Consider the following 25,541-nt stretch of genomic DNA (forward strand, 5'->3'; position numbering starts at 1 on the left):
CAATGTCATATTTCCGCGAAAGGTATACATATATAAGGTATATGTATTTTGTATTAATCGTTTTTATATGAATATTTTTGAGTTTTGGAACGAATCATCTGAGTTTCCATTATTTCTTATGGGGAAATTTGCTTTGATATATGAGTGCTTTGGATTACAAGCTCATTTCCGGAACGAATTATGCTTGCAAACCAAGGTACCATTGTATATATATATATGCATATATATTCATATTTATATATACTGACTATAACCGAGACTAGAATAACAATTAAATTTATTCAAAACGCCTCATGTTTCATCGGATTGTCCGACTTCTTCAGGCGTGGGAACATAGAAAGCAAGTAAACACTATAAGAAACATCTTATCACTATAAAACAACTATTACAAAATCAGTTAGCTTTGAACTGTAGCTACAGTCCATGTTGAAGTTCTATTGTTAAGTAGCTGTGTGTGTCTGATTTCACGCATGTGCCAATATCGGATAGCAAAGCTAAAAGAGTCCGGTTGATTATAGCTGAGGTTATTATTTATGTGATGAGGGTCCATAACAATTTCCTTAGACTCAACTATGCATCGCTCCACCTCATCACGGCATATATGACGGTTTGAGGTTGTTGTCCAGTTTATCTCATGTTGATGGCCTTCATCATTTGTGTTTACTGAAAACAGTACATGGCTTGACAGGGCACTTGCTCTAGTTCTTTTGTAGGCAATGTCTCTCTGATGTTCTTCTAGACATAGGAGGATGGATTTTTCAGTTTGGCCATAGTATTGCTTCCCGCAGTCACACGTGATTTTGTACACTCCTGGGAATTGTAGATGGTTGTGAGCTTGTTTGTATTTGTTTAAAATCGATCTTAGTTTAGGAAGTGTGGAGAAACAGGTTTTTATGTTGAACTTTCTTAAAATTCTTCTTAGTTTCGGGGAGAGCGAGCTGATATATGGTAAGGAGATATAACCTTTTGGATTGTCTTGTGTTTCTGAGTTGTTTTGATGGCGGTGGTGTAGATGCTTATTAATAGTTTTCGAAGAGTAGCCATTACTTGTGAAGGTTCTTTGTAGATGTTGTAGTTCATTTTTTAGATCTTCATCATTTGACAGTATAGATCTAGCACGATGTGCTAGGAGTAGAGATAATACCCACTTCTGTGCAGGATAGTGATGTGAGGACGCATGCAGGTATCTATCTGTGTGTGTGTGTGTGTAGATTTTCTAAAGATTGATATTTTAATAGAATCAGATGACTTAGTAAGTCTTACGTCCAGGAAGGGAAGAGATCCATTTTCTTCAACCTCCATTGTTAATTTAATATCTTGGTGGAAGTTGTTTAAATGATTTAAAAAAGACTGCAGGTTATCAGTGCCATGGTCCCAGATAAGAAATATGTTATCTACAAATCTTAGCTAAATTTTTGGTTTAAAAGTATCTGAGGAGATTGCCTTTTGTTCAAAATCGTCAAAAAAGATGTGAGCTAATATAGGAGACAAGGGGCTTCCCATTGCCAATCCTTTATTTTGTTTGTAGATTTTCTTCTCATATTGAAAGTAGCTGGAGTGAACGCAATGCGATAGCATGGAATACATCTTTTTTGAAATTTTGTTCTTTAAAATATCGAGAACCTCTTGAATTGGTACGTTTGTAAAGAGAGCCACCACGTCAAAGCTCACCATGATATCTGAAGGACCATGATACCATGATATCTGGAGTTTGAAATTTTTGATTTTCAAGACGAAATCTGTTGAGTTTTTGATATATGAAGAAGAATTTCATGTAAAACATTTTAAAGATGAAGCCAGAAACTTAGATAAGCTGTAGGTAGGTGAGTCAATACTATCTACTATTGGTCTCAGTGGGTAGTTTTCCTTGTGGATCTTTGGGAGACCATATAACCTTGGGATGAGTGGATGTAAAGAGCGAGCGGCAAGGCGTATGTTTCATTCAAGTTCTGTGGCTTTATGTAAGAGGTTGTTTGTTTTGTTATGTATCTCCCTCGTTGGATCTTTCTCAATTTCCAAGTATGTATCTGTCTCTAACAATGCCAAGATTTTTTCATGGTAATCTGTTTTATTTAGCACTACAGTTGCGTTGCCCTTGTCAGCTTGTATGATGACGATGTCTTTGTTGTTCTTAAGACTTGTTATTGCTAACCTTTTGCAAAGGGAGATGTTATCAGATGGAGGTCTTGCATTATTAATCGCAAGTATTGCTTCCAAGCGAAGTAAACTGGCGTCTGCAGCAGGAAGTAGTGATGCAGCTTTCTCCATCTTAGTTAAAAACATTTCCTTGGGAATAGTTTTGGGCGCAAGGACAAAATTAAGACCTTTTTTTAAGAATTTGTTCTTCATTGTGATTTAGAACATATGATGAATGGTTTATCACTAATTTTTATTTCTTCCATGAAGATTATTAGGGGTTGGCTGTTCTTGTGTTCTCTTTAGCGAATTAAACTTTCTGATAAGCTTATGTTTGTTTAAGTTTTGAGATGTTAATGCCCGACGTATACTTATTTCTTGAACGTGATTCCATGACACGCAGTCTAAGGAGGTCACTAAATGGTTTTATAAGGATAATTTTGAGAAAAGAGAAGAACTAAATTACGTTTGGTATCGTTAATTCTCTCTCCTAAAAGTTATAGTTTTGCTTTTTGGTAAATTCTGTGTGCTTTTTCACTGGTAATGGCTTCAGAGAAGCCATTACCAGTGAAAAAGTGAAACACACACACACACACACACACACACACACACATATATATTATTTGATGAATTTCTCACAAAATAAAGAAATTATGATCATACACCATTAATAATTAATATACACTTTCCGAGAATGAGAGATAAATTGTATGTGAAATGATTGTAATCTCTAGGAGATAAAAAATGCACCAACTATGGCCACGAGTATAGTGATTAATGCTCACTATGTAGCATTTTTGAAGTGAGATTATCATGGTCATTTGAGGTTAACAGCTAAAGAGAACCACCTCCACCACTTATTTAACCTGCTGGTTAATTAACTTTTTTATTTAGGTACGATTAGCTCAACATAGACTTCGCCCTCTGAATTCAGGGCTGAATTCCACCCCCGCATCTCAGAAGTCTGCAGCTAATCATATAGTAAACAGATAATGGTGATAATGCTGCAACAATGCCCTTTTCGTCTTTCACACTCAAGACCTCACCATTCAAATGCTGCCACTCTTACTAGTACACCAATCAGGAAGATTTTGAGCTGTTGATGAAATAGTGCAAAAGAATTTACTGAAACAAAAAGGAAACTTATATAGGCAAGAGTCACATTGGGTGAATTTTAATAAACACATTTAGTAACATTTATTCATACATTTATGAATGCAAGTAACATTTATATAAACATATTTAGTAACATTTATTTCTCATTCGAAATAAAATAGAATGAGAATGCGGAATAAATATCATCATCATCATCATCAAATTCCTGCCATGTATGTACCATTAAGGGATGTACAGGATATGATAGTACTACACGAAAAATTTACATCATTACTAACTTTTCCTCCAAATCAGTCTGTTACTTGTCAAGACTCCAACATTATCAGATCTTATATTTCTATCATCTAAGTGATAGAAATATATCAATCCACCTATTTCTTGATCCGTATCAATCCACCTATATCTTGATCTTCCTCTGGTTCGTTTTCCTGGCAACCTGGCAGAGAACACTTGTTTTGCTAATCTTTCCTCACCCATTCTGTTTAAGTGACCATACCACCTGAGATTAGCTCTGCTAACGCATTCCTGGTTGCTGACAATGTCAAGTTCTTTCCTAATAGCCTCGTTTTTAATATGATATTGCCATTGATCCATCTGTTGACGCCTCTAATCTATCTCAGGATTCTCATATCTGCGGTCTCTAGTCTTTGGTCAAGTGTCTTACTTCTGACCCAGCTCTCAGAGCCATAAGTTAAAACTTGTTTGAACACTGTCTTATATACAGCTAAATTAGTGTTCCGACTAATATCTCTCTTATTCCATATGAATTTATTCAATTGATTTTACCATACCAGCTTTGTTGATTCTGTTGTCTATTTCTATATTTAATTTCATCTTCACTAACAATCGTGCCTAAGTAGCTGAAATGTTTTACTTGTTCCACAGGTTCTCCATTCACAACACAGCTGACATTTTCAATTATTCTGCCTATTTTCATTGTCTGTGTCTTTTTAATGCTGGCCTTCATACCATATCTATTACAACAGTTATTCAATTTAGTCAGGGACTCATGCAGACTTGTAGCGGATTTATTTAGAAGTACAACATCATCCGCATAAACAAAGAGCTGACATTAACATCTCCAATTTTGATATCATGTTTAATACTACTTTCCTTCATAATGTGATCCATATAGATAATGAATAACAGAGGCGATAATACTTGTCTTACACCAGATTTAACATTAAACCATCTTCCTGTACTTCCTTCAGTTCTAACTGCTGACTTACAACTCAAATAAAGACTATTCCTTGATATAATGCCCCATTGACACCATATAAATGTAGCGTATTGAATAGCTTCTCACTTGGCACCTTGTCATATGCCTTTTCCAAATCGACAAAACTTAAATACAGATCTTTGTTATATTCCCACGATTTCTCCTTTATTTGTCATAAAGTGAAGATCTGATCCTGACAGCCTCTCTTTGACCTGAATACAGCTTGTTCTTCGCCCAGCTTTTCTTCCACAATTCTTCTCAACCGTTTCTCAAGTATACTTGCATATATCTTACCAGGAACACTCAGTAGGGAAATACCTCTGTAATTCTCACATTCAGTTTTATTTTGCTTTTTATATATGGGTACTATGAGAGCTCTACTCCAATCATCAGGAATTCGTCCCTCTGTCCAGGCATTCTGAACTATGCAGTGCAGCCACTGTAAGACTTTTATACCACCATACTTCAGCATTTCTGGTCGAATATCATCTACTCCTTCTGCCTTTCCACATTTCAAGCCTTTGATGGCTTTTTCTACTTCAAGTATAGATATGTATTCCTGACCGCATGCCTGGTCAGTATTTTTTACCACTGTGGTGTCATCACTGCTTGTTTCATTTAGCCGTTTTTCAAAGTAATTACTCCATACTTCAAGAATATCTTTTTCTCCCGTTTTCATGTCACCTTTATCATCTCTAACTCCTTTTACAGCACTCTTTCCTCCATTCCTAAGCTTCTTCAACAACCTCCAGAATATTTTGCAACATTCTTGATATTTATTTTCTATGTTCTTGTCAAAGTCCTCCCATGACTTTTGTTTAGCTAGTTTTACACAGTGTTTAGCTTTCTTACATTTTTCTCTGTATTTTCTAAGAGCACAAGCTGACTTATTTGCCAGGAACTTTTGATATGCTTGTTTCTTTTCATTCACTGCCTCTTTAACTTCCTGTGTACACGATGGAGTTCTAATTTTTCTATCCTTGCAGACAACTTCACCTCATACCTCTCTAGCTCAATCAACCAAGGTTTTCTTCAAGGCTTGCCACTGAATCTCCAAGGTTTGGTTCCTGTTCTCAAACTCTTTCATTTTTTCTTCAATAACCTTTGTGTATTTTAGTCTACAGTTGACATCTGAGAGCTGCTCAACTTTTATTCGCTTTAAAACTTTGTGTCATTCTTTTCAATATGAAATTCAATTTTATTCTGCTTAAGACTAAATAGTGATCACTTCCAATTTCAAATCCTCTGTACACTCTGGTGTCCTTCACCAGGGAGAAAACATCACTATCAACAATAACGTAGTCAATGAGAGTTTTCTTATTCCTTGCCTCTTCTCTCCATGTGAATTTGTGCACATTTTTATGTTGGAACATGGTGCTAGTAATAACCAGTCCATGTCCTGAGCAGAATTCCAACAGATATTTGCCATTATTATTAGCTTTGCTCTTTTCTCCAAATTTTCCCAAAATATTTTTGTATGTCTGACAATTACTTACTACTCTGCTATTTAGATCCCCAGCACGGACCAATTTTTCATTGTGTCAGTTGCTTTTTCTAAAGTCTCAAAAAATTCCTCCACTTTTACCTTAGTTGAACCTTCTGTAGGACCAGCACAAATAAGTCTCATTGTCCAGTTCACCATTCTCATATTTGTCCACATTACTCTACTTGAGATTGCCTGCTATTCAAGAAGATAAGTCTCATATTTTATGTTGAATACTATGGCTACTCCTTCTTTTCCTTGATTGTCATTCTTGAATATAACATTTTGTATTTATTGCTCGAAGATCTCGCCAGTTTTTGTCTTTTTTGTTTCAGTCACCCCTATTACGTCGATCTGGTACTTATCTAATTCCTCAGCTAGCTCCATTTCTTTGCCATTCAGGCTTCTTGTGTTGATAGTACTGATCTTTAACTCGGGTAATGTTGCGTTGTGGTGTGTTTTCAGATTTGTTCCAGTAGCTGAATTTTCGATGTTCGCCCTGTTTCCTGGTGAAATCAACTGGGGCCTTGTTTAACCGGGCGACACCCCAGCTGGCATGAAATTTTGTCATGTTGTACCATCATTTTGTATTTTGGTTTAACCAATAGGAATACAATTTGGTCGGCTAAATCCCAAATTGTCAGCCATCCTCCGTTCGTTCAGTATCCAGGTAGATAGCCAACAGGGTGCACCATGAGAAGATGAGGATTGAACATTAGGTCAGAAGCCCTGGTCGGTTCTCCACATTCCTTTAAAGGCTATGTGGAGGTCTCCTCTCAGTTATTCAGTTTTGACCCTTAAGCACCCCTGGAATAAATATTAAAATATATATAAGTAATTTTTAAAAAATTACAGAAATCAGAAAAACTGGAAACAGGACTGTTTCTTTTTGAATTTTTATATCTTCATCAGTCATCTTAAAAAATAGCATATTATAACAAGTGCAACTTTTTATATGTGCATTTATATATAAATATCTAAACAGCTTTTCTTTTGTACATATTATTTGTAGACAACAGAGCAACAAATGATATTCAGAGAGCAAGGCCTAAAAAAATCACAAAATGGAAATGAAGATGTCATATATAAAATTGATATTCCTGCAAATAGGTAATAGCTAATATGTAATTAAATCTAGTACTACTATTATTTTAGGAAATTAATAGTAATCTATTCTCTTATTTACATTTTCAATTTGAGATTTGAAGATTATAAAATATACAGCCTTTTATTTTACTCGCCAGCCTAAAGTGATGATTCTGCATATTTTATTGAATTAGAAAGATTTTGAAGTCACTAGTATCCTTATATATTAAATGAAAAGTTGGATATTTTCATAGGTCTTTGTGTGTCTAATGGAATTTTTCATGCTTTTTATTCTGGAATGCACCTATTTCCCTTATAAGAATAGGATTTAGATGTTTTAGATCTAAATCTTCTTAGGTTCCTGTCTCTGTATGTGTGGTCAAAATAATGTGTGTGTGTGTGTGTGGCTAGAGGGGATGCGCGCACACACACACATACACATATACAGAATGGCCAAGAAATAATAGGTCAGTTGTTGGTGTAGTTGTCCAGGTGGTTAGTGCATTCACTCTCCAACTGACAGGCTGCAACAGGATTACTTTTTAGGTCATAGATGGATTTCATCAGCCATGGGACCAGTTCCCTGCTGAATGGAGGCCTGAAGTATCTTGAGAAGTTCCGTGTTTGGTCTCTAGTCAGGGTTTCTGGATTATGTAAAAAGAAATAAAAAATATAAGAAATAATTGAATAAAAGTAGAAAAAAAATTCTTAGCCCATCTACATAACTAATATATTATTGGGTATAGTTTCTGGGAAAATTCCCATGCTACTCCTCTTAAACATTATTATTATAATTACAGCTATTATAGCCTGTTTTTGTTTAGGAGTGTCCCTTATTTTAAATACATTGGCTTTTAATACTCAAAAAAGGGTATATTTATTTTAGGGCATTATGGGTAAGTATAGAAGGCAATTATAGCAGAATAAAAGAAGTGGAAAAATTTTGTACATACCTTGTTTGAATACTAGGATGTCTTCAAATTTCATGATCCTGCTGAAGGTTGTTTATGATGTGGGGGGGGGGATTGACATGGGAAAAATAAATTTGGAAACCTGCGTTTTGTGTTAATAATATATATATATATATACTATTGTGTTTAGGGGCACATATTGGGGGTGGGGAGGAGAGAAGGGGAAGGGTTTACTTATGGGGAAACTGGGGCAGGGGAGAGCATTAATGGGGTGTGGACCATTTCGGTCGACTGACCCGAGTCAGTTACCCTCCAACTGACAGGCAGCAACAGGATTGCTTTTTAGGTCAAAGATGGATATCATCAGCCATGGGACCAGTTCTCTGCTAAATGGAGGCCTGAAGTATCTTGAGAAGTTCCATGTTTGGTCTCTAGTCAGGGTTTCTGGATTATGTAAAAAAGAAATAAAAAATATAAGAAATAATTGAATGAAAGTAGAAAAAAATTCTTAGTCCATCTACATAACTAATATACTATTGGGTATAGTTTCTGGGAAAATTCCCATGCTACTCCTCTTAAACACTATTATTATAATTACGGCTATTATAGCCTGTTTTTGTTTAGGAGTGTCCCTTATTTTAAATGCATTGGCTTTTAGTATACTCAAAAAAGGGTATATATATTTTAGGGCATTATGGGTGAGAAGCAATTATAGCAGAATAAAAGAGGTGGAAAAATTTTGTACATACCTTGTTTGAATACTAGGATGTCTTCCAATTTCATGATCCTGCTGAAGGTTGTTTATAACGAGGGGGGGGGGGTGTTTTGATGTGGGAAAAATAAATTTGGAAACCCGGGTTTTGTGTTAATAATATATGTATAAATATATATATGTATAAATATATATATATACAGGGTGTTCGGGATAAATTTGACATATTTATAATTAATTATATTTTTCCGTAAGTTACATGTATTAACACACACTTCTCTTCATTTAAAAGTTTGGACCCTTCTTCATTCATATACAAGATGTCAGAAAGGATGGATAGCTGGAACCCACCTGAATCATGGAAGAGAATAACTTGTATCATGATGATTCGTGCCCGCCATCAAAATAAGGATATTACGACTGCTGCCCAATGCTCCCTGAATACAGTAAAAACAATCAGGCATGAACTAGAGACTTGCAATGGTGACTACGAGAATGTAGCAAGAAGAAAGATCCCTAGCAGATGATCTGATTGCGTTCGTACAGCAGAATTCCTCGCAAATCTGCAGGAACAGGTGTTGAAGAACCCTGGCATTGGAATTCGGGCTTTGTTCGTGGAGTTGCTAACTGTAGTCAAGCCCTGGATAACAAGGGTAGCCAATGGTAGGCCGTATGTATGGCAGCAGGATTCGGCCCCTTGCCACACCTCTGGGAAAAGTCAAAAATGGTTGTCTGAAAATTTCTACGACTTCACCAGTCCAAATGTTTGCCCTCCAAACTCCCCAGACCTTAACCCCATGGATTATTTTGTATGGGGCGCAGTTGAAAAAGACACCAATCGCACTTCCAGTAATACAAAAGCCCAGTTAATGGATAAAATTAAAACAGTTTTTGCGGCCCTTCCCAGGGAGACTGTAGCATCAGCTTGTTCGAGGTTCCGAAGCAGAATTGAAGCTCTGATCGATGCTAATGGTGGTTATTTTGAGTAAATCTTGTTGATAGTATTGTAATTAACTCTGCCTGTAATGTTTTTTTGTCAATTCATTAAATTTAATAGATACAAAGAAGATTTTCTTTTTCCTTACGAAACTGTCAAATTTATCCCAAACACCCTGTATATATATATACACTTTTGTGTTTAGGGGTGCATATTGGAGGGGGGGGGAGGTTTACTTATGGGGAAACTGGGGCAGGGGAGAGCGTTAACGGGGTGTGGACCATTAACATACTGTCAATCTTTGATTGACAGTACGTATTTGCTAAAGGGAGGTCATGTTTTAGTAATCTTCTTACTTATTACAATAAGGTGACAGCTTCATTGGACAAGGAAGATGAATGCATCTACTTTGATTTTGTAAAGGCTTTGATAGATTATTGTATGATAAGTTGATATTCAAACTAGAGTGGATGGGGTTGAATATTAGACTACTGCATTGGAACGGAGATTGGCCATCTGATAGTTATCAGCAAGGGGGAGCAATATCCTAGAAAAGGAAAATCACTTGTACTGTGCCTCAGGGGGTCTGTTCTAGGGCCATTGCATTTAACCTGTATGTTAATGATATTGAGGAAGATTTGGATGGGAATATGCAGTTGTTTGCAGGTGATGTAAAGTTGGAATGAACTATGAGGAGTAGAGCAGATGTTGTGGCCTTACAAGAAGACTGGACTAGATTGAGTGAATGGGCACATGGGTTGGGATATCAGTTCAATGTTGCCAAATGTAAGGTTTTAAAATTTGGGAAACAAAGATGGGAATGTAGAAATTACACTTGGTGGGGATGTATTGTTGGAGGTGGAGGAAATAAGAGATCTTTGGTTTATGGTGGATAAGGATCTAAAATTTAGAGGACACATTGCCAAAATTGTGAGGATAACAATGAATGCTAGGAATGATATGGAGGACACTGACTTGTAAAGAGATTCTTGTTCCATTGATTAGGCCTTGATTAGGTGACACATGGGCTACTGTGCACAGATTTGGTCACCTGATTTTCAAAAGGGAGAGATGTTGGAAAAGAGTCCAGAGGCAGCTGACATGATAGTTTCTGCTCTGGAATGTTGAATACGAAGAAAGGTTGAGAAGATGCAATTTACAGTTTAGTGGATATGAGGAAGAGCGGTAATATGGTAGAGGCTTACAAGTTTGTAAAGGGTTGTTATAAGATCAATGTTAAAGAGGTTTTTCATAAATTGTGGGAGATCAGGGAAGAACAAGAGGTCACCCCTGGAAGCTGTATAAGGAGGGTGTGAAGAAGGGAGTGAGAAACAAGTTTTTTGCATGCAGAGTTGTGAATGATTGGAATGCTGCCTGAGAGTGTGGTGTCTACAGAGAATTTGAATGCTTTTAAGGTGTGTGTATATGACAAAGGGACCTCTTAGATGAGTCTTCGACTCCATGGGATCTTAGGATAGCAATAATATTGCATGTATATTATGTTCTGCTAATAATAAAAGTTTTCTGCTGAAATGTGAATGCCCTTACTGCTCTGTTACTTCCTTTTGTGTGTGTGTGTGTGTGTGTGTGTGTGTGTGTGTGTGTGTGTGTGTGTGTGTGTGTGTGTGTGTGTGTGAGAGAGAGAGGGTGGTCTGAAAAGTTATCAGCCTAACAATGAAAAAAGAAATTATAATTTCAAAATTATTTTTATTTTTCAGCATAATCTCCCTTATTAGACTAATACTTAATGCATTTATTCCGGCGATGCTCCAGTCCCATTATCCTGTCCTTGTAGTGGTTCTCAGTAAGATCTGCAAAATACTCCTCTACAGCTGCAATCACCTCTTGATTCGAAGAAAAACCTGACCATCGAGGAAGAGTTTTAGTTTTGGGAAGAGATAGAAGTCAGAGGGAGCCAAATGTGGGGAATAGGGTGGATGTTCCAACAATTCATGCAGATCCCCTAATTTCCCATTGCCAAAACACCTTTGTGGGCAGGTGCATTTTCCTGATGAAAGATGATTTTTTTCTTCTGCAAACTGGGTCTTTTCTCACGAATTTTTTCATTTAGTCTAGTTAAAAGATGTGAATAATATTCCCTGGTTACTGTTTTACCCTTTTCAACATGATTAATAAACAAAATGCCTTCAACATCCCAAAACACCAATGCCTTGGCCTTTCCTGCTGATGGAACTGACTTTGCCTTCTTTGAAGCTAAACAACTGGCTTCTGTCCACTGTTTTGACTGCTGTTTGGATTCTGCTGTGTAATGGTGAATCCAAGTCTCATTCGAGATTTTCATGCGAGTGTGTTTTTGATCCATGCAGCACCCATCTTGTGCAAAGCTTTTTCATTTGCAATTCTTCATGCAAAATATATCCTGCACATTCTTTTGAAATGCCTGTAGTCTCAGCAATTCCATGCACCTTTGACTCGCCAGTCATCCAATACCATATTGTGTACTTGATCAATGATTTCTGGTGATGTTACACTTTTTTGGACATCCTTCACGTGTATCATCTTCAAGGCTGGTACGGCCACGTTTAAACTTGGCAACCCATTTCTTAATTGTCAGAAATGAAGAAAAAGAGTGCCCCTAAACTTTTATGAACTTCAAATGAATTTCTTTTGGCACATTAAATCTTCTTTTACAAAGAATTTTATAACCACACAATACTCAATTTTATCCATTTGAAGGGATGCAGACAGCACTTTGGCTTCAGACAGCTGTATAAAACAAACTACTTGATAGAATGACTTGCAATTTCACATGGATGCTTATGACAGATATACCAACTTAGAAAAAAAAAATCTTGCCGATAGTGTTGCCATCTATGGTCAAGGCCAAGAACTTTTCAGACCACCCTCGTGTGTGTGTGTGTGTGTGTGTGTGTGTGTGTGTGTGTGTGTGTGTGTGTGTGAGATCACCATTAATTCTCTCAGATGATGCTGAGATCCTGATTTAATTGCTCTGAATTAGTCCATACTGATCTGCTGATATGTGTTGTTATACCACTACTTGTGTAACATGTTTTATTGTTTTTACTAAATCTGCTCTTTGTTTTTTGTGAAAGAAATGGTATGACCGTTTCTTTCCCAAAAAAATAATGCTTATATTAAGCAGTCAATGAATTTCATATCTTGGGTTTCACTAAAATCTATTCCTCTCCTCTTCTCTTAATTGTATAGTAATTTTTTCTTAAAATATTAATTATAATTAGCCATGTGTTATCTAGACTGCTAGAACTGGATGAAGTAAAAACAGAAGTATGGATTTTTAATATATTTATTCTGTACTTGCAACAGGAGAAAACATTTTAGCTGCTGATATCAGTTCTAATAAGAAACTAAGTTTTAGTTTCAGATGGCCATAACTAGAATTTGCAGAATAAATATTATTTTTGTTGTGCCACAGTTTATTTGTTCTCTTTACCCTTGAGAATCGATTACCTTTTCAGTATCCTATAATTTCACTACATTATTCAAATTCCTGATGACGTTACAGTAATTTATATTCAGAAAAAGTATGGTTAAAGCATCCTTTCCCCTGTCATCTGTTAAGTACAAGTCATATATCATACAATGCAATTTTTTTTATAAGTGGCTGGTTCTAAGGGAGCATATGCTCATGTTTTGTGAAAATCTGAAAATCCCTGTTTTTAAAAGTGATATGACTCATGACTCCAAAAATGTTGCTTCTTAAAAAAGAGGGGGGGGGAAGAAGTTTGTTTTTGTTCATTCAGTATGACTGCTATCATCTCCTATTTGTTGGAAGTCATGGTATTGACATTGTATGCCACTTGATTGAGAAACAGGATTATCTGTTTTCTACTATTCAATCTGTTATTATTACTACAGTAGCTGTTTCATGAAACTTACACACATATGCAACATGTCTACTGAAAGGAACAGCATATGATAACAAAATGCCTGTTGCAGTTTAATAAATAATTAAATAAATATATTATTTCCTCTTGTTTTTTCTGTGTATTTTGGTAATGTTAACAAAATGCATGAAAACTAACAGCAATATATTACTGTTTTAAGAAAAAAAAGAAATGTAGTATATCTGTTGTGTAAAATATATGCTACCATGGCAGAAATAGTAAAGTAGGATCATCATTTATCACTATATATATATAATGTTTATATATATTAACATTATTTTTGGATTCTCACTAGTTTTACAAAATAATGCAATTTTGGCAGACTAGTTTCTTATTAATCTTGATATCCAGTCTTGTTCTTCACATCTTATTTATATTTTGTAGCACGCGAACATGCAGAGCTGATGTTCTATCGGCTTTGTGACTATTCACATATATAGGGGTTAACATTAAAATAAATAAATTAGCACCAGACTTTCATGGAGACAAAGTGATCCCTAAACTTCAAGTCCATGTCCGCCACCTCTCTCTCTCAGGTTGCCCCCCCCCCCCACTTTTTTTTTTCTTGCCAGTAATAGCTACAATCCAAAAATCCAACAAAAAAAAATACAATCCTAATATTAAAACTAACTTCCCTTATCCACTCCACCAGTGATGAAGTTTGCCCATTATTAGTACTTGGAGTATACAACTCCAAATCAAAAAATTAGAATAATCAAAGAAAATGTGTTGATGACTTGCAATTCTAATTTATTGCATACAAAATAATTATCATCAAATATGGATTAGCATAATCTAAATCTATGTACTTCGTAAATTAAATAACTATGTAAACCCATTAAAATGTAATATAAATTATATATTAATATAAATTAAAACATTCACAAAATTAGAATAATTTTTAACTTGGTTCAAAATATTAGAATAATGCGAAAATAAATGCACAAAAATTACAGTCAAAAGGAAACAACATGATAATCAGTACTTCGTCGCATCCCACTTAGCTTTTATGACTGTTCATAAATGGTTGGGCATATTATTTACTAGCGGTTCACAGTCTTTTTTTTTTTTAATCAAAACATACCCATATGGTCTACAGACTAGAAACAAACGTGTGGACAGACTTATGTGTTCGTCGAACATGTTGTTTATTATTTTAACGGTATAATAGAACACAGAAACTAAGTAAATAATTAATTTATTCACTTGATGCTGATATTTCGCTGGTATTATAACCAGCATCTTCAGAGCACAAAAACACTGTTTGTCACAATACGCGAGACTAAAACAACATGGTGTACATTAACAAAATTGTAGCAGCAACACAAAGACTAGAGTCCTGAGTTTGGCGCCCTCTATCTGAAAAAAAAAAAAAAAAAAAAAAAAAACGCTATCATATATTGCTAGAGTCCTAGAAAAGTGCTAGTTTTTCCTTAATATGACTGTCTCCCAGATCTTCGGCAAGTTAATACAACCATATTTGTTGAGAAACAAATATGGCTGTATTAATTTGCCGAAGATCTGGGAGACAGTCATATTAAGGAAAAACTAGCACTTTTCTAGGACTCTAGCAATATATGATAGCGTTTTTTTTTTTTTTTTTTTTTTTTTTTTTTTTTTTTTTTTTTCAGATAGAGGGCGCCAAAATCAGGACTCTAGTCTTTGTGTTGCTGCTACAATTTTGTTAATGTACACCATGTTGTTTTAGTCTCGCGTATTGTGACAAACAGTGTTTTTGTGCTCTGAAGATGCTGGTTATAATACCAGCGAAATATCAGCATCAAGTGAATAAATTAATTATTTACTTAGTTTCTGTGTTCTATTATACCGTTAAAATAATAAACAACAGACTAGAAACAAGTTTATTTTTGTCTCTTGGGGCAACTTCTTGAAGACATTTCTTCATAATTCCCCACCAATTCTCAATGGGCTTTAAATATGGTGAGTTTGCCAGCCAAGGAAGTAAATTGATTTGCCTTTCTTTCAGCCATCTAGTAATGGTCTTGGAAATGTAACAAGACGTGTAACATTGCTGATTCTTGCTGAAAAAGGAAATCACTATCACATAAATTTTTCGATGCCAGTAACATAAAGTGCTCAAGAATTTCTTGGTAGACTTTGGAATTGACTCTTTTATACACAATACACAGCCAATGTGGACCTACTGCAGGCATACAAACCCACATCATGACAAAGGTTGCAAATTTCGTCGAACATTTCATGCATTCTTTATCAAATGCTTGAAATGTTTGTTTAAGATGCTAAATACGTATCTCTTGATGACCATAGGACACACAAAACATACTTTTATTGCTAAAAGTACCTCCCCCACAACAGTCTTTGCCTACAGCATCGCACTCTAGCTGCCTTTAGCTTGGAAGTTATAATCGGCTTCGTCTTAGGTACACGTGATTTAAACACATTCACGCCTAGTTCTTTCCATCTCCTGTGAAAATACCTTACACTTTGGAAGCAATTTTTCTTCACGATATTCTTCAGTGAAACAGATGTATCTACAAATCCACATAAATTAAAAACCGGTATGGACAAAGTGGATTAACAAATCATGTGCCAAGTGTCCTGTGCATAGCTATATGGAGAAACTGTTATCTTAAAAGTAATTTGCCACTTCAAAAATGAAGTGGCAAATTATTCTGGGAATTTGCCTATACTATGCTTTACAGAATGCTCCTAACTTAAAACAAATATGGATGTTAAAAAAAAACCTCCAGAGATCTGAGAGACTATAATTCTCTGTATAAATCAACAGAAAAACTTTCCATCTTCAACTGCACAGAGATGTCATAATCAGAATATTTGATTTCTTGCTTAATATTTTGTGTTTCTTATTCAAATGCCTTTGTTCCTTGGCCTTTTTCATCTTGGTTGTTAAAAATGCTTCATTTATGCTAAGCAAAATTTTGGATTAGAATATTCAGAAATTTGTTACACTTGTGCTTGTGGTGTTAAAAAACCATCGAAGTTTTTCATTTACATGCACCAACTGATTTCATATAAATAAAGAACTTCAGTATGTGCTAATGATATATGTATATCTCTCTCTCTCTCTATATATATATATATAGTTAAATAAACATTAAACTTGCTCATACTTAATTAAAAATATGTTCAAACTTGCCAAATACACTATCTAAATATAAGACTAAATATTTAAAAATAGTTACCTCTTTAGCATCATCTCTAGTACATTGATAAATTAGTAGGCTAGTTGGAAACTTGAAAAGAAAGATAATAAATTCACCTAAGAAACAGTAAAAATATTTTTGCAGTAAAAATTTGGAATGAGATGTTTAATTTTTGTATACCATTTGGGAATAAATCTGAGAATTATCTTTAAATTTTAAAGCTATTTTTATGTGAATCTCACATTGAAAAGTAAAATAACTAATAACATTAGTAACATTATGGGTGGGCTGAGGGTTAAAAAATTAAGTCCCTCATTTGGATTAGTGCAACAGATCTTGCTTAATGAAAGCCTGAATGGCTTGGAAAAGGTCAGGATGATAGTCTTGCACTTTCGGATTTACTTTGATTTGTAAATTGATGTTGTTTACATAAGACTGAAGACAATTATTCCTTGTCATTAAAAGTCGTGAATTTTTCTTCACTATATTAATGCATGTTGCTATGCTGTTAATTCATAGTTATCTTAATTAAGTTTATTCTGCATATTCTTTATTTCTTAGATATGATCTTCTGTGTGCTGAAGGATTAGTGAGATCATTACTCATTTTTCTAGGAAAGTAAGTTGTTTAAATAATTCTATAATTTCACAAAAAGCTTTATCTGGTTTTTTTTTTTTTTTTTTTGAATGAAATTACTAATAATTTGAACTTAATTCTCTTTTTTTTTTTTAGAATGGAAATTCCACAGTATAGAATTAATAATGTTGAGGGACAGATTCAGCAACTAATAGTTACACCTGAGGTAAGTATGGTTTTGCATTTTTTTCTTCTATTCATGTAAAATAATTTTATTATAGTTTTGAATATGAATCCAGGTATTTATAGCATTTTCTAATGACTACTTGTGATTACTTATATTTAAACCAGGAATCATGAGCTAAATTATTTTTGAGATGTTCATGGAATACATTTCCTCACTGTAAGCCATAAAAGTTATAGTTGTTTGGAAATTCAGATTTTATAAATATAGAGAAACAGAGATATAATTTCTTAAAGACAATATTAAAACAATATTTAACTTATTTGCAATAAAAGTAAACAAAACAACACATGTAACCAGATTTTTCCTTTAAAATTTTAAAGATAATTTGGTGTTCCATAGCTGTGTGAATCATGACAAATTTGTAATTGGATTTATACTATACTTGACAGTTGTATTTTACAATAGTATTTTTCTTTATGAATAGTTATTCTCTTAAGCCATTGAAAGTAAGGTAAATATGTCAATTCTTACTATACAGTTCTTGTGTGCTCATTCACTGTAATCAGCTGAAAACATCTGACCAAAGCTTCAGTACTATCACAGGAAATTCACTCTAGCAGACCATTCGTATATCTGAGTATTCTTTGATCGTTATGAATTTCCTTTAGTAAGAGTTGAATGCAATTTTTATGTGCCATGAACAACTTTTAAATAGTTTCTGTATATATATTATGATTGAAACTGAAGTGACTTTATAAACTAGAATAAAAATTCCTACCCCAGGAATATTTTACTGACTAACATGTGCTCTTCCATTTCAACTTCATGGAATTCTCTACACTCCCCCCCCCCCCCAATAAAAGACATCATTAACTTTAGACAGATTAGACTCTTGGTGAAATGTCTTATTTTGAAATTTAATAAGCCATTCCGGGGTGCTTAATGGTCAAAACCGTATAAGAAGAGACCTCCACATAGCCTTTAAAGGAATGCGGAGAACAGAGCAGGGCTTCTGACCTAATGTCCAATCCTCACCTTCTCGTGGTGCACCCTGTTTGGTATCTATCTGGATACTGAATGAACGAGGATGGGCTGGAAATTTGGGATTTAGCCGACCAAATTGTATTCTTATTGGTTAAACCAAAATACAAAATGATGGTACAACATGACAAAATTTCATGCCGGCTGGGGCGTCGCCCGGTTAAACAAGGCCCCTGTTGTTTTCGCCAGGGAACCAGTGTGAACAGCGAAAAGTCAGCTACTGGAACAAATCTGAAAACACACCACAACTCAACATTACCAGAGTTAAAGATCAGTACTAAGAAGCCTGAATGGCAAAGAAATGGAACTAGCTGAGGAATTGGATAAGTACCAGATCGACATAATAGGGGCGACCCAAACAAAAAAGACAAAAACTGGTGAGATCTTTCTGAGCAATAAATACAAAATGTTATATTCAGGCAATGACAATCAAGTAAAAGAAGGAGTAGCCATAGTATTCAACACAAAATACGAGTCTAATCTTCTTGAATGGCAGGCAGTCTCAAGTAGAGTAATGTGGGCAAATATGAGAATGGGGAACTGGACAATGAGACTTATTTGTGCCTATGGTCCCACAGAAGGTTCTACTAAGTGTTGGGGATCTAAATAGCAGAGTAGGAAATGATTGTCAGACATGTAAAAATCTTTTGGGAAAATTTGGAGAAAAGAGCAAAGCTAATAATAATGGCAAATATCTGTTAAATTTCTGCTGAGGACATGGATTGGTTATGTTCCAACATAAAAATGTGCACAAATTCACATGGAAAGAAAAGGCAAGGATTAAGAAAAGTCTCATTGACTATGTCATTGTTGATAGTGATGTTTTCTCCCTGATGCAGGACACCAGAGCGTACAGAGGATTTGAAATTGGAATTGATCACTATTTAGTCTTGAGCAGGATAAAATTGAATTTCATATTGAAAAGAATAACATGTAAGAAACTTTAAAGCAAATAAAAGTTGAGCAGCTCTCAGATGCGAACTGTAGACTAAAATACAAAAAGATTATTGATGAAAAAATGAAAGAGTTTGAGAACAGGAATCAAACCTTGGAGATTCAGTTGTAAGCCTTGAAGAAAACCCTGATTGATTCAGCTAGAGAGTCATGTGGTGAAGTTGTCTGCAATGATAGAAAAATTAGAACTCCACGGTGGACACAAGAAGTTAAAGAGGCAGTGAAGGAAAAGAAGAAAGCATATTAAAAGTTCCTGGCAAATAAGACAACTTGTGCTTTTAGTGAATACAGAGACAAATGTAAGAAAACTAAACGGTGTGTAAAACTAGCTAAACAAAAGTCATGGGAGGAATTTTGCAAGAACATAGAAATTAAATATCAAGAAGGTGGCAAAATATTCTTGAGGTTGTTGAAGCTTAGGAATGGAGGAAAGAGTGCTGTAAATGGAGTTAGAGATGATAAAGGTGACATGAAAACTAGAGAAAAAGATATCCTTGACGTATGGAGTAATTACTTCGAAAAATTGCTAAATGAAACAAGCAGCGATAGCACAGTGGTAAAAAACACTCAACAGGCATACAGTCAGGAATACATATCCATACTTGAAGTAGAAAAAGCCATCAAAGGCTTGAAATGTGAAAAGGCAGCAGGATATTCGACCAGAAATACTGAAGTATGGTAGTATAAAAATCTTACAGTGGCTGCACTGCATAGTTCAGAAAGCCTGGACAGAGGGACGAATTCCCGATGATTGGAGTAGAGCTCTCATAGTACCAATATATAAAAAGGGAAATAAAACTGAATGTGTGAATTACAGAGGTATATCCCTACTGAGTGTTCCTGGTAAGATATATGCAAATATACATGAGGAACGGTTGAGAAGAGTTGTGAAAGAGAAGCTTGGTGAAGGTGAAGGATATTAGGTTTCAGGTCAAATAGAGGTTGTCATGATCAGATCTTCACTTTACGACAAATAGTGGAGAAATCATGGAATATAACAAATATCTGTATTTAAGTTTTGTAGATCTGGGAAAAGCATATGACAAGGTGCGACGAGAGAAGCTATTCAAAACGCTATAGTTGTATCGTGTCAGTGGGGCATTATATCAAGCTGACTTACAACTCAAATAAAGACTTAGTCTTTATTTGAGTTGTAAGTCAGCAGTTAGAATTGAAGGAAGTATAGGAAGATGGGTTAATGTTAAATCTAGTGTGAGACAAGGATGTACATTATCCCCTTTGTTATTCATTATCTATATGGATCACATTATGAAGGAAAGTCGTATTAAACATGATATCAAAATTGGAGATGTAAATGTCAGCTCTTTGCTTTATGCGGACGATGTTATACTTCTAAATAAACCCGCTACAAGTCTGCAAGATTCTCTGACTAAATTGAATAACTGTTGTAATAGATATGATATGAAAGTGAGCAATAAAAAGACAAAGACAATGAAAATAGGCAGAATCGTTGAAAATGTCAACTGCGTTGTGAATGGAGAACCTGTGGAACAAGTAAAACATTTCGCTTACTTAGGCACGATTTTTAGTGAAAATGGTAAATTAAATATAGCAATAGACAACAGAATCAACAAAGCTGGTATGGTAGGAAGTCAGTTGAATAAATTCATATAGAATAAGAGAGATATTAGTCGGAACACTAAATTAGCTGTATACAAGACAGTGTTCAAACCAGTTTTAACTTATAGATCTGAGAGCTGGATCAGAAGTACAACACTTGACCAGAGACGAGAGACCGCAGATATGAGAGTCCTTAGAAAGATTAGAGGCGTGAACAGATGGATCAATGGCAATATTATATTAAAAATGAGGATATTAGGCAAGATCTTGACTTTGTCAGCATCCAGGAATGCTTTAGCAGAGCCAATCTCAGGTGGTATGGTCGCTTAAACAGAATTGGTGAGGAAAGATTAGCAGAACAAGTGTTCTCTGCCAGGTTGGCAGAAAAATGACCCAAAGGAAGACCAAGATATAGATGGATTGATACAGTACAAAGTGCCTTAGATGATAGAAATATAAGATCTGGTAATGTTGATGTCTTGACAAATAACAGACTGATTTGGAGGAAAATTGTAGATAGGAAATTAGTAATGATGTAAATTTTTCATGTAGTACTATCATATCCTGTACACCCCTTGAGGGTACATGGCAGGAATTTGATGATGATCAGCCATTCCACAGCTTACATTGTATGTGACTTAGAACAACTTGTACTTATGGCTGCCATCCCATTAACATGTTTGCTGAATACCATCTCACTCCTGCAATGGTACAGGGTATTTGCTACCTTCAAGAAATATTATTTAAGAAATTCTTTTTCTCAGGCTATTGCTGCTACTGAGGGAAAGAAACTCTTGGAGGCTTTTGAAAATAATAGAATATCTTGCATTGCACAAAGAATGTAGATACAGCAAGAAGTCCGATTACATCAGAGTGTGTGAATAGTGTTTGAAGAAGCTGTTGAAAGAGAAAGCCTTATAAGAGGTTGCTAACAAGATAGTACTGCTTACTACTGAAGCATAAGAAGTTGCAGAAGTATATGAGAAGAAAAATGCAAGCCCCCTCTCCACCAAAAAAAAATGCTTATGGTGATTAAATGGGCAGAGACATTTGTTTCTGTTACTAAAGTAGTTCATTTGTTTTAGAAAATCGAACCCCAATGGAGTGATTTAGCAAAGTGGGCAAAATGATGCAAGCTGCAGTTGCTTGCTGCAAAGAAATTTATGTGGAAAAGAAAAGGCAGATGCTGCAGACTAAGTGGAATGTAAGGGACAAATTTTTAAAAAAGCCCGCCACTGCTATCACCTCTCCCTTGAAGATGAGCCTAGACCTTCCATAATTATGCATCCTGTGAAATCCTCAGAATGTTTTGTTGTAATTCCTGAATTTGAAGAATATGTTGTTGAGCTAGCCTGCCTCCCTCCTATAAATTGTTCAATTAATGAAACAGCAGTTTTGAACAATTACATTGGCCCCATGTGTTTTTCTAGCTGATTATTTTACTAAGCACACAGGAGTACTGTGCATCCATGTTTCATTATTTATTGCAGCAGTATAGTAATTTTATAGTACGGTATGGCGGGAAAAAAACCAATACTGAACTTTGACATTCCCTTCAATACATGCACTACGAGGTATGTCGTTTGACTACATGCACATTAATAGAAGAGCATGTGTAGAGTACACACCATTACATTTAGCTGTAGCAATGGTGTTGCCATTGGAAGAAAAGACATTTATTGTTGAGCATATTTTCATTCATAAGTACATTTTCATCTAAGTGGTCCTGTAAACAGATGAATCTACAAGTTTCTTAGTTTTTCAAGACCTGAATTTGTCCAAGAGAAACCTCTTCACAGCAAAAAGGCCACTGCATAGTGTGTGATTTCCAGCCATGGCATAATTGGGCCTTACTTCATTGAAGAGGGTGATGTAACCATGACCTTGAATAGCAAATGCTACATCTAGAATATGTTGGTTCCATTCACCCAGGATTTGTATAGGATGTGTCAGGCAAAAAACATACCATATTCCAATAGGATGGAGCAATGTCTCACATCACGTGGTTATAGAGCCTATTTATCAGAACACTTCTCAGGAAGGCTTATTTCAAGGTTCACAGAATCCCCATATTTTTCATATTTTCCTAATCTTGCAATGCATAACTTGATGCCTTTTGTTTGGGGGTATGTTGAAGAAATGGATATTCTACCATGACTCACCTTCAAATCTTTATGAACTAAGGGATAAAATTGCACGATGTGTCCAGCAGATGTCCCAACCCTTGTTCTCCAAGATGGAGAACCTTTGCATGCAATATGAAACCTGCCTTGAAAGACAAGGTGCCCATTTTTGAGTACGTAATGTATCATTGTTAATGCTTTATTCAACGAAGATTCCACTGATGGTTGTGGATGTACATATCATCATGTGTAAACATATATTTCTTTGTTAATAAATCCATTTACTCCATAGCATATATCATTGTAGTTATTCGGTACTTTTTTTTTTTTTTTTTTTTTTGCACCATACTGTATAATTTTTACATTGTATTATTTCACTATGAACAAAGAGTAAAATCAGTTAAAAATATAACAAAACAGACCAATGCAGTTAAGCACATGCAGGCATGTTAATTGTTTACATGTCCTTATGGATTGTATAGTAATTTCTGACTCATGACTGCAACTTATGTTGGGATCGTCAAAACAGAACGCCATCATAAATTAAGGACTAGCAGTATATTTCATTTGATTTCTGGTATAAAGATCACATATTTATCAACGAGGGTTAGTTTTATTAGACATATTGTTAGACTAACATCATCAGGGTTACATAATGTATTAATTGATGAAAAATCAATTAATAAACAGCAAGGGCCTGGTTAAACAAGGCTGCCGCTGTTTTTCATCAGCAAACCAGGGTGAACAGTGAAAAGTAATCTACTGGAACCATCTCCAGCTCAACATCTAGAAGAAGAAGAATAAATTCAGGGAATCATCAATATAGGGAGTATTGACGAAAAGGAATCGAATTTACAAAAGAATTGGAAAAGTACCACATGGACATAATTAGCATTATTGATGAAGACAAAAACAAGTGAGATCTTACTAAATGATAAGTATAGAATGTTATATTCAGGCAATAATGATAAAGGAAATGAAGGAGTAGCAAAATGAAACTTATTTGTGCCTGTGGTCCCACAGAAGATTCTTCTAAGAAATAATTGGGAGGTTTCGAGTCATTAAAACAGGCAGCTGATATAAAGAAAATGAAAAAAGTGGTCCTTGTTGGATATCTAAACAGCGGAGTAGGAAATGAATCCCACTAGCATATAGGAATGTTTTGGGAAAATTTGGAGAAAACAGCAATGCTAATGATAATGGTAAGTATTTGTTGGATTTCTGCTCAGGACACTGACTAGTCATTACTAACACCATGTTCCAACATAACTATGTGCACAAGTTCATATGGAGAAAAGACAAGAAATAAGAAAAGCCTCATTGACTGCATCATTGTTGATAGTGATAATCTTCATACTGGTTCAAGATACAAGAGTGTACAGAGGATTTGAAACTGGAAGTGATCATTACTTAGTTCTGAGTGGAATAAAAATGAATGTGCCATTGAAAAGAACAATATGTAAACAAGTTTTAAAAAGAATTAAAGTTGAGAAGCTTTTACTTGTAGACTGAACTATACCAACATTATTGAAGAGAAAATGAAACAGTTTGAAAACAAGAACCAAACCTTGGAGTCTCGGTGGCAAACTGCAGAAAACATTGATTGATTGAGGTGGGAAGATATTTGATGAAGTTATATGTAAGGATAGAAAAATAAGAACCCCCATAGTGGATATAAGAAGCTAGAGGCAGTTCTGCAAAAGAAGAAAGCATACTAGCAGTCCCTGGCATGCTTTCAAATAAATTTCCTAGCAAATAAGTCAGCAGATACCCAAAAGAGTACAGAGAAAAATGTAAGAGAATTAAGCTGTGTGTAAAAGTAACTAAACAAAAGTCATGAGAAGACTTGGCTAGGATCGAAGAAAATCAATAACAGGAAGGTGGCAAATTATTCTGGAGGCTATTGAAGAAACTTAGAAATCGATGAAGAAAGAAATGCTGTAAAAGGAATGAAAGATGATAAACCTGAAGATATTGATATTCTAGATGTCTGGAGTAATTACTTTGAAAGACTGTTAAATGAATCAAGTAGTAACAGAACCAACTAGAAATTTTTCAAGAGGAATGCAAAGAGGGACATATTAATACTTCATCAAATTCCTGACATGTACCCTCAAAGGATGTACAGGATATGGTAGTATTATATGAAAAATTTGCATCACTACTAACTTCCTATCTACAATTTTCCTCCAAATCAATCTGTTACCTGTCAACTCCAACATTATCAGATCTTATATTTCTATCTTCTAAGGCACTTTTTATCATATCAATCCACCATATCAATCTTGGTCTTCTCTGGATCTTTTTCCCTGCACACCTGGCAGATAACACTTGTTTTAGTAATCTTTCTTCTCTCATTCACCTGAGATTAGCTCTGCTAATACATTCCTGGATGCTAATAATGTTAAGTTCATTATTAATATCATATTGCCATTGATACCTTCTG

At 35.1% G+C, this 25,541-nt stretch overlaps 1 protein-coding gene across 4 annotated transcripts in view; it reads left to right on the forward strand.

Annotated features, from left to right (window-relative positions):
* The window catches only part of beta-PheRS (phenylalanine--tRNA ligase beta subunit), a 251,748-nt gene that overhangs the window by 28,187 nt on the left and 198,020 nt on the right, over nt 1–25,541 (forward strand). For all 4 annotated transcript variants that reach the window (XR_016548477.1, XM_090394711.1, XM_090394713.1 and 1 more), the window contains exons 3-5: nt 6,967–7,064; nt 17,195–17,251; nt 17,366–17,435. Coding sequence is in view for 3 of the 4 variants with exons in the window: in XM_090394711.1 (XP_090250837.1) it covers nt 6,967–7,064; nt 17,195–17,251; nt 17,366–17,435 (225 nt within the window). In the remaining variant the exon portion in view is untranslated. The remainder of the gene's footprint in view (nt 1–6,966; nt 7,065–17,194; nt 17,252–17,365; nt 17,436–25,541) is intronic.

Source organism: Typopeltis vanoorti, chromosome 6 (assembly GCF_054136105.1).
Source record: "Typopeltis vanoorti isolate ZY-2024b chromosome 6, IOZ_Tvanoo_1.0, whole genome shotgun sequence".
Lineage (NCBI taxonomy): Eukaryota > Metazoa > Arthropoda > Arachnida > Uropygi > Thelyphonidae > Typopeltis > Typopeltis vanoorti.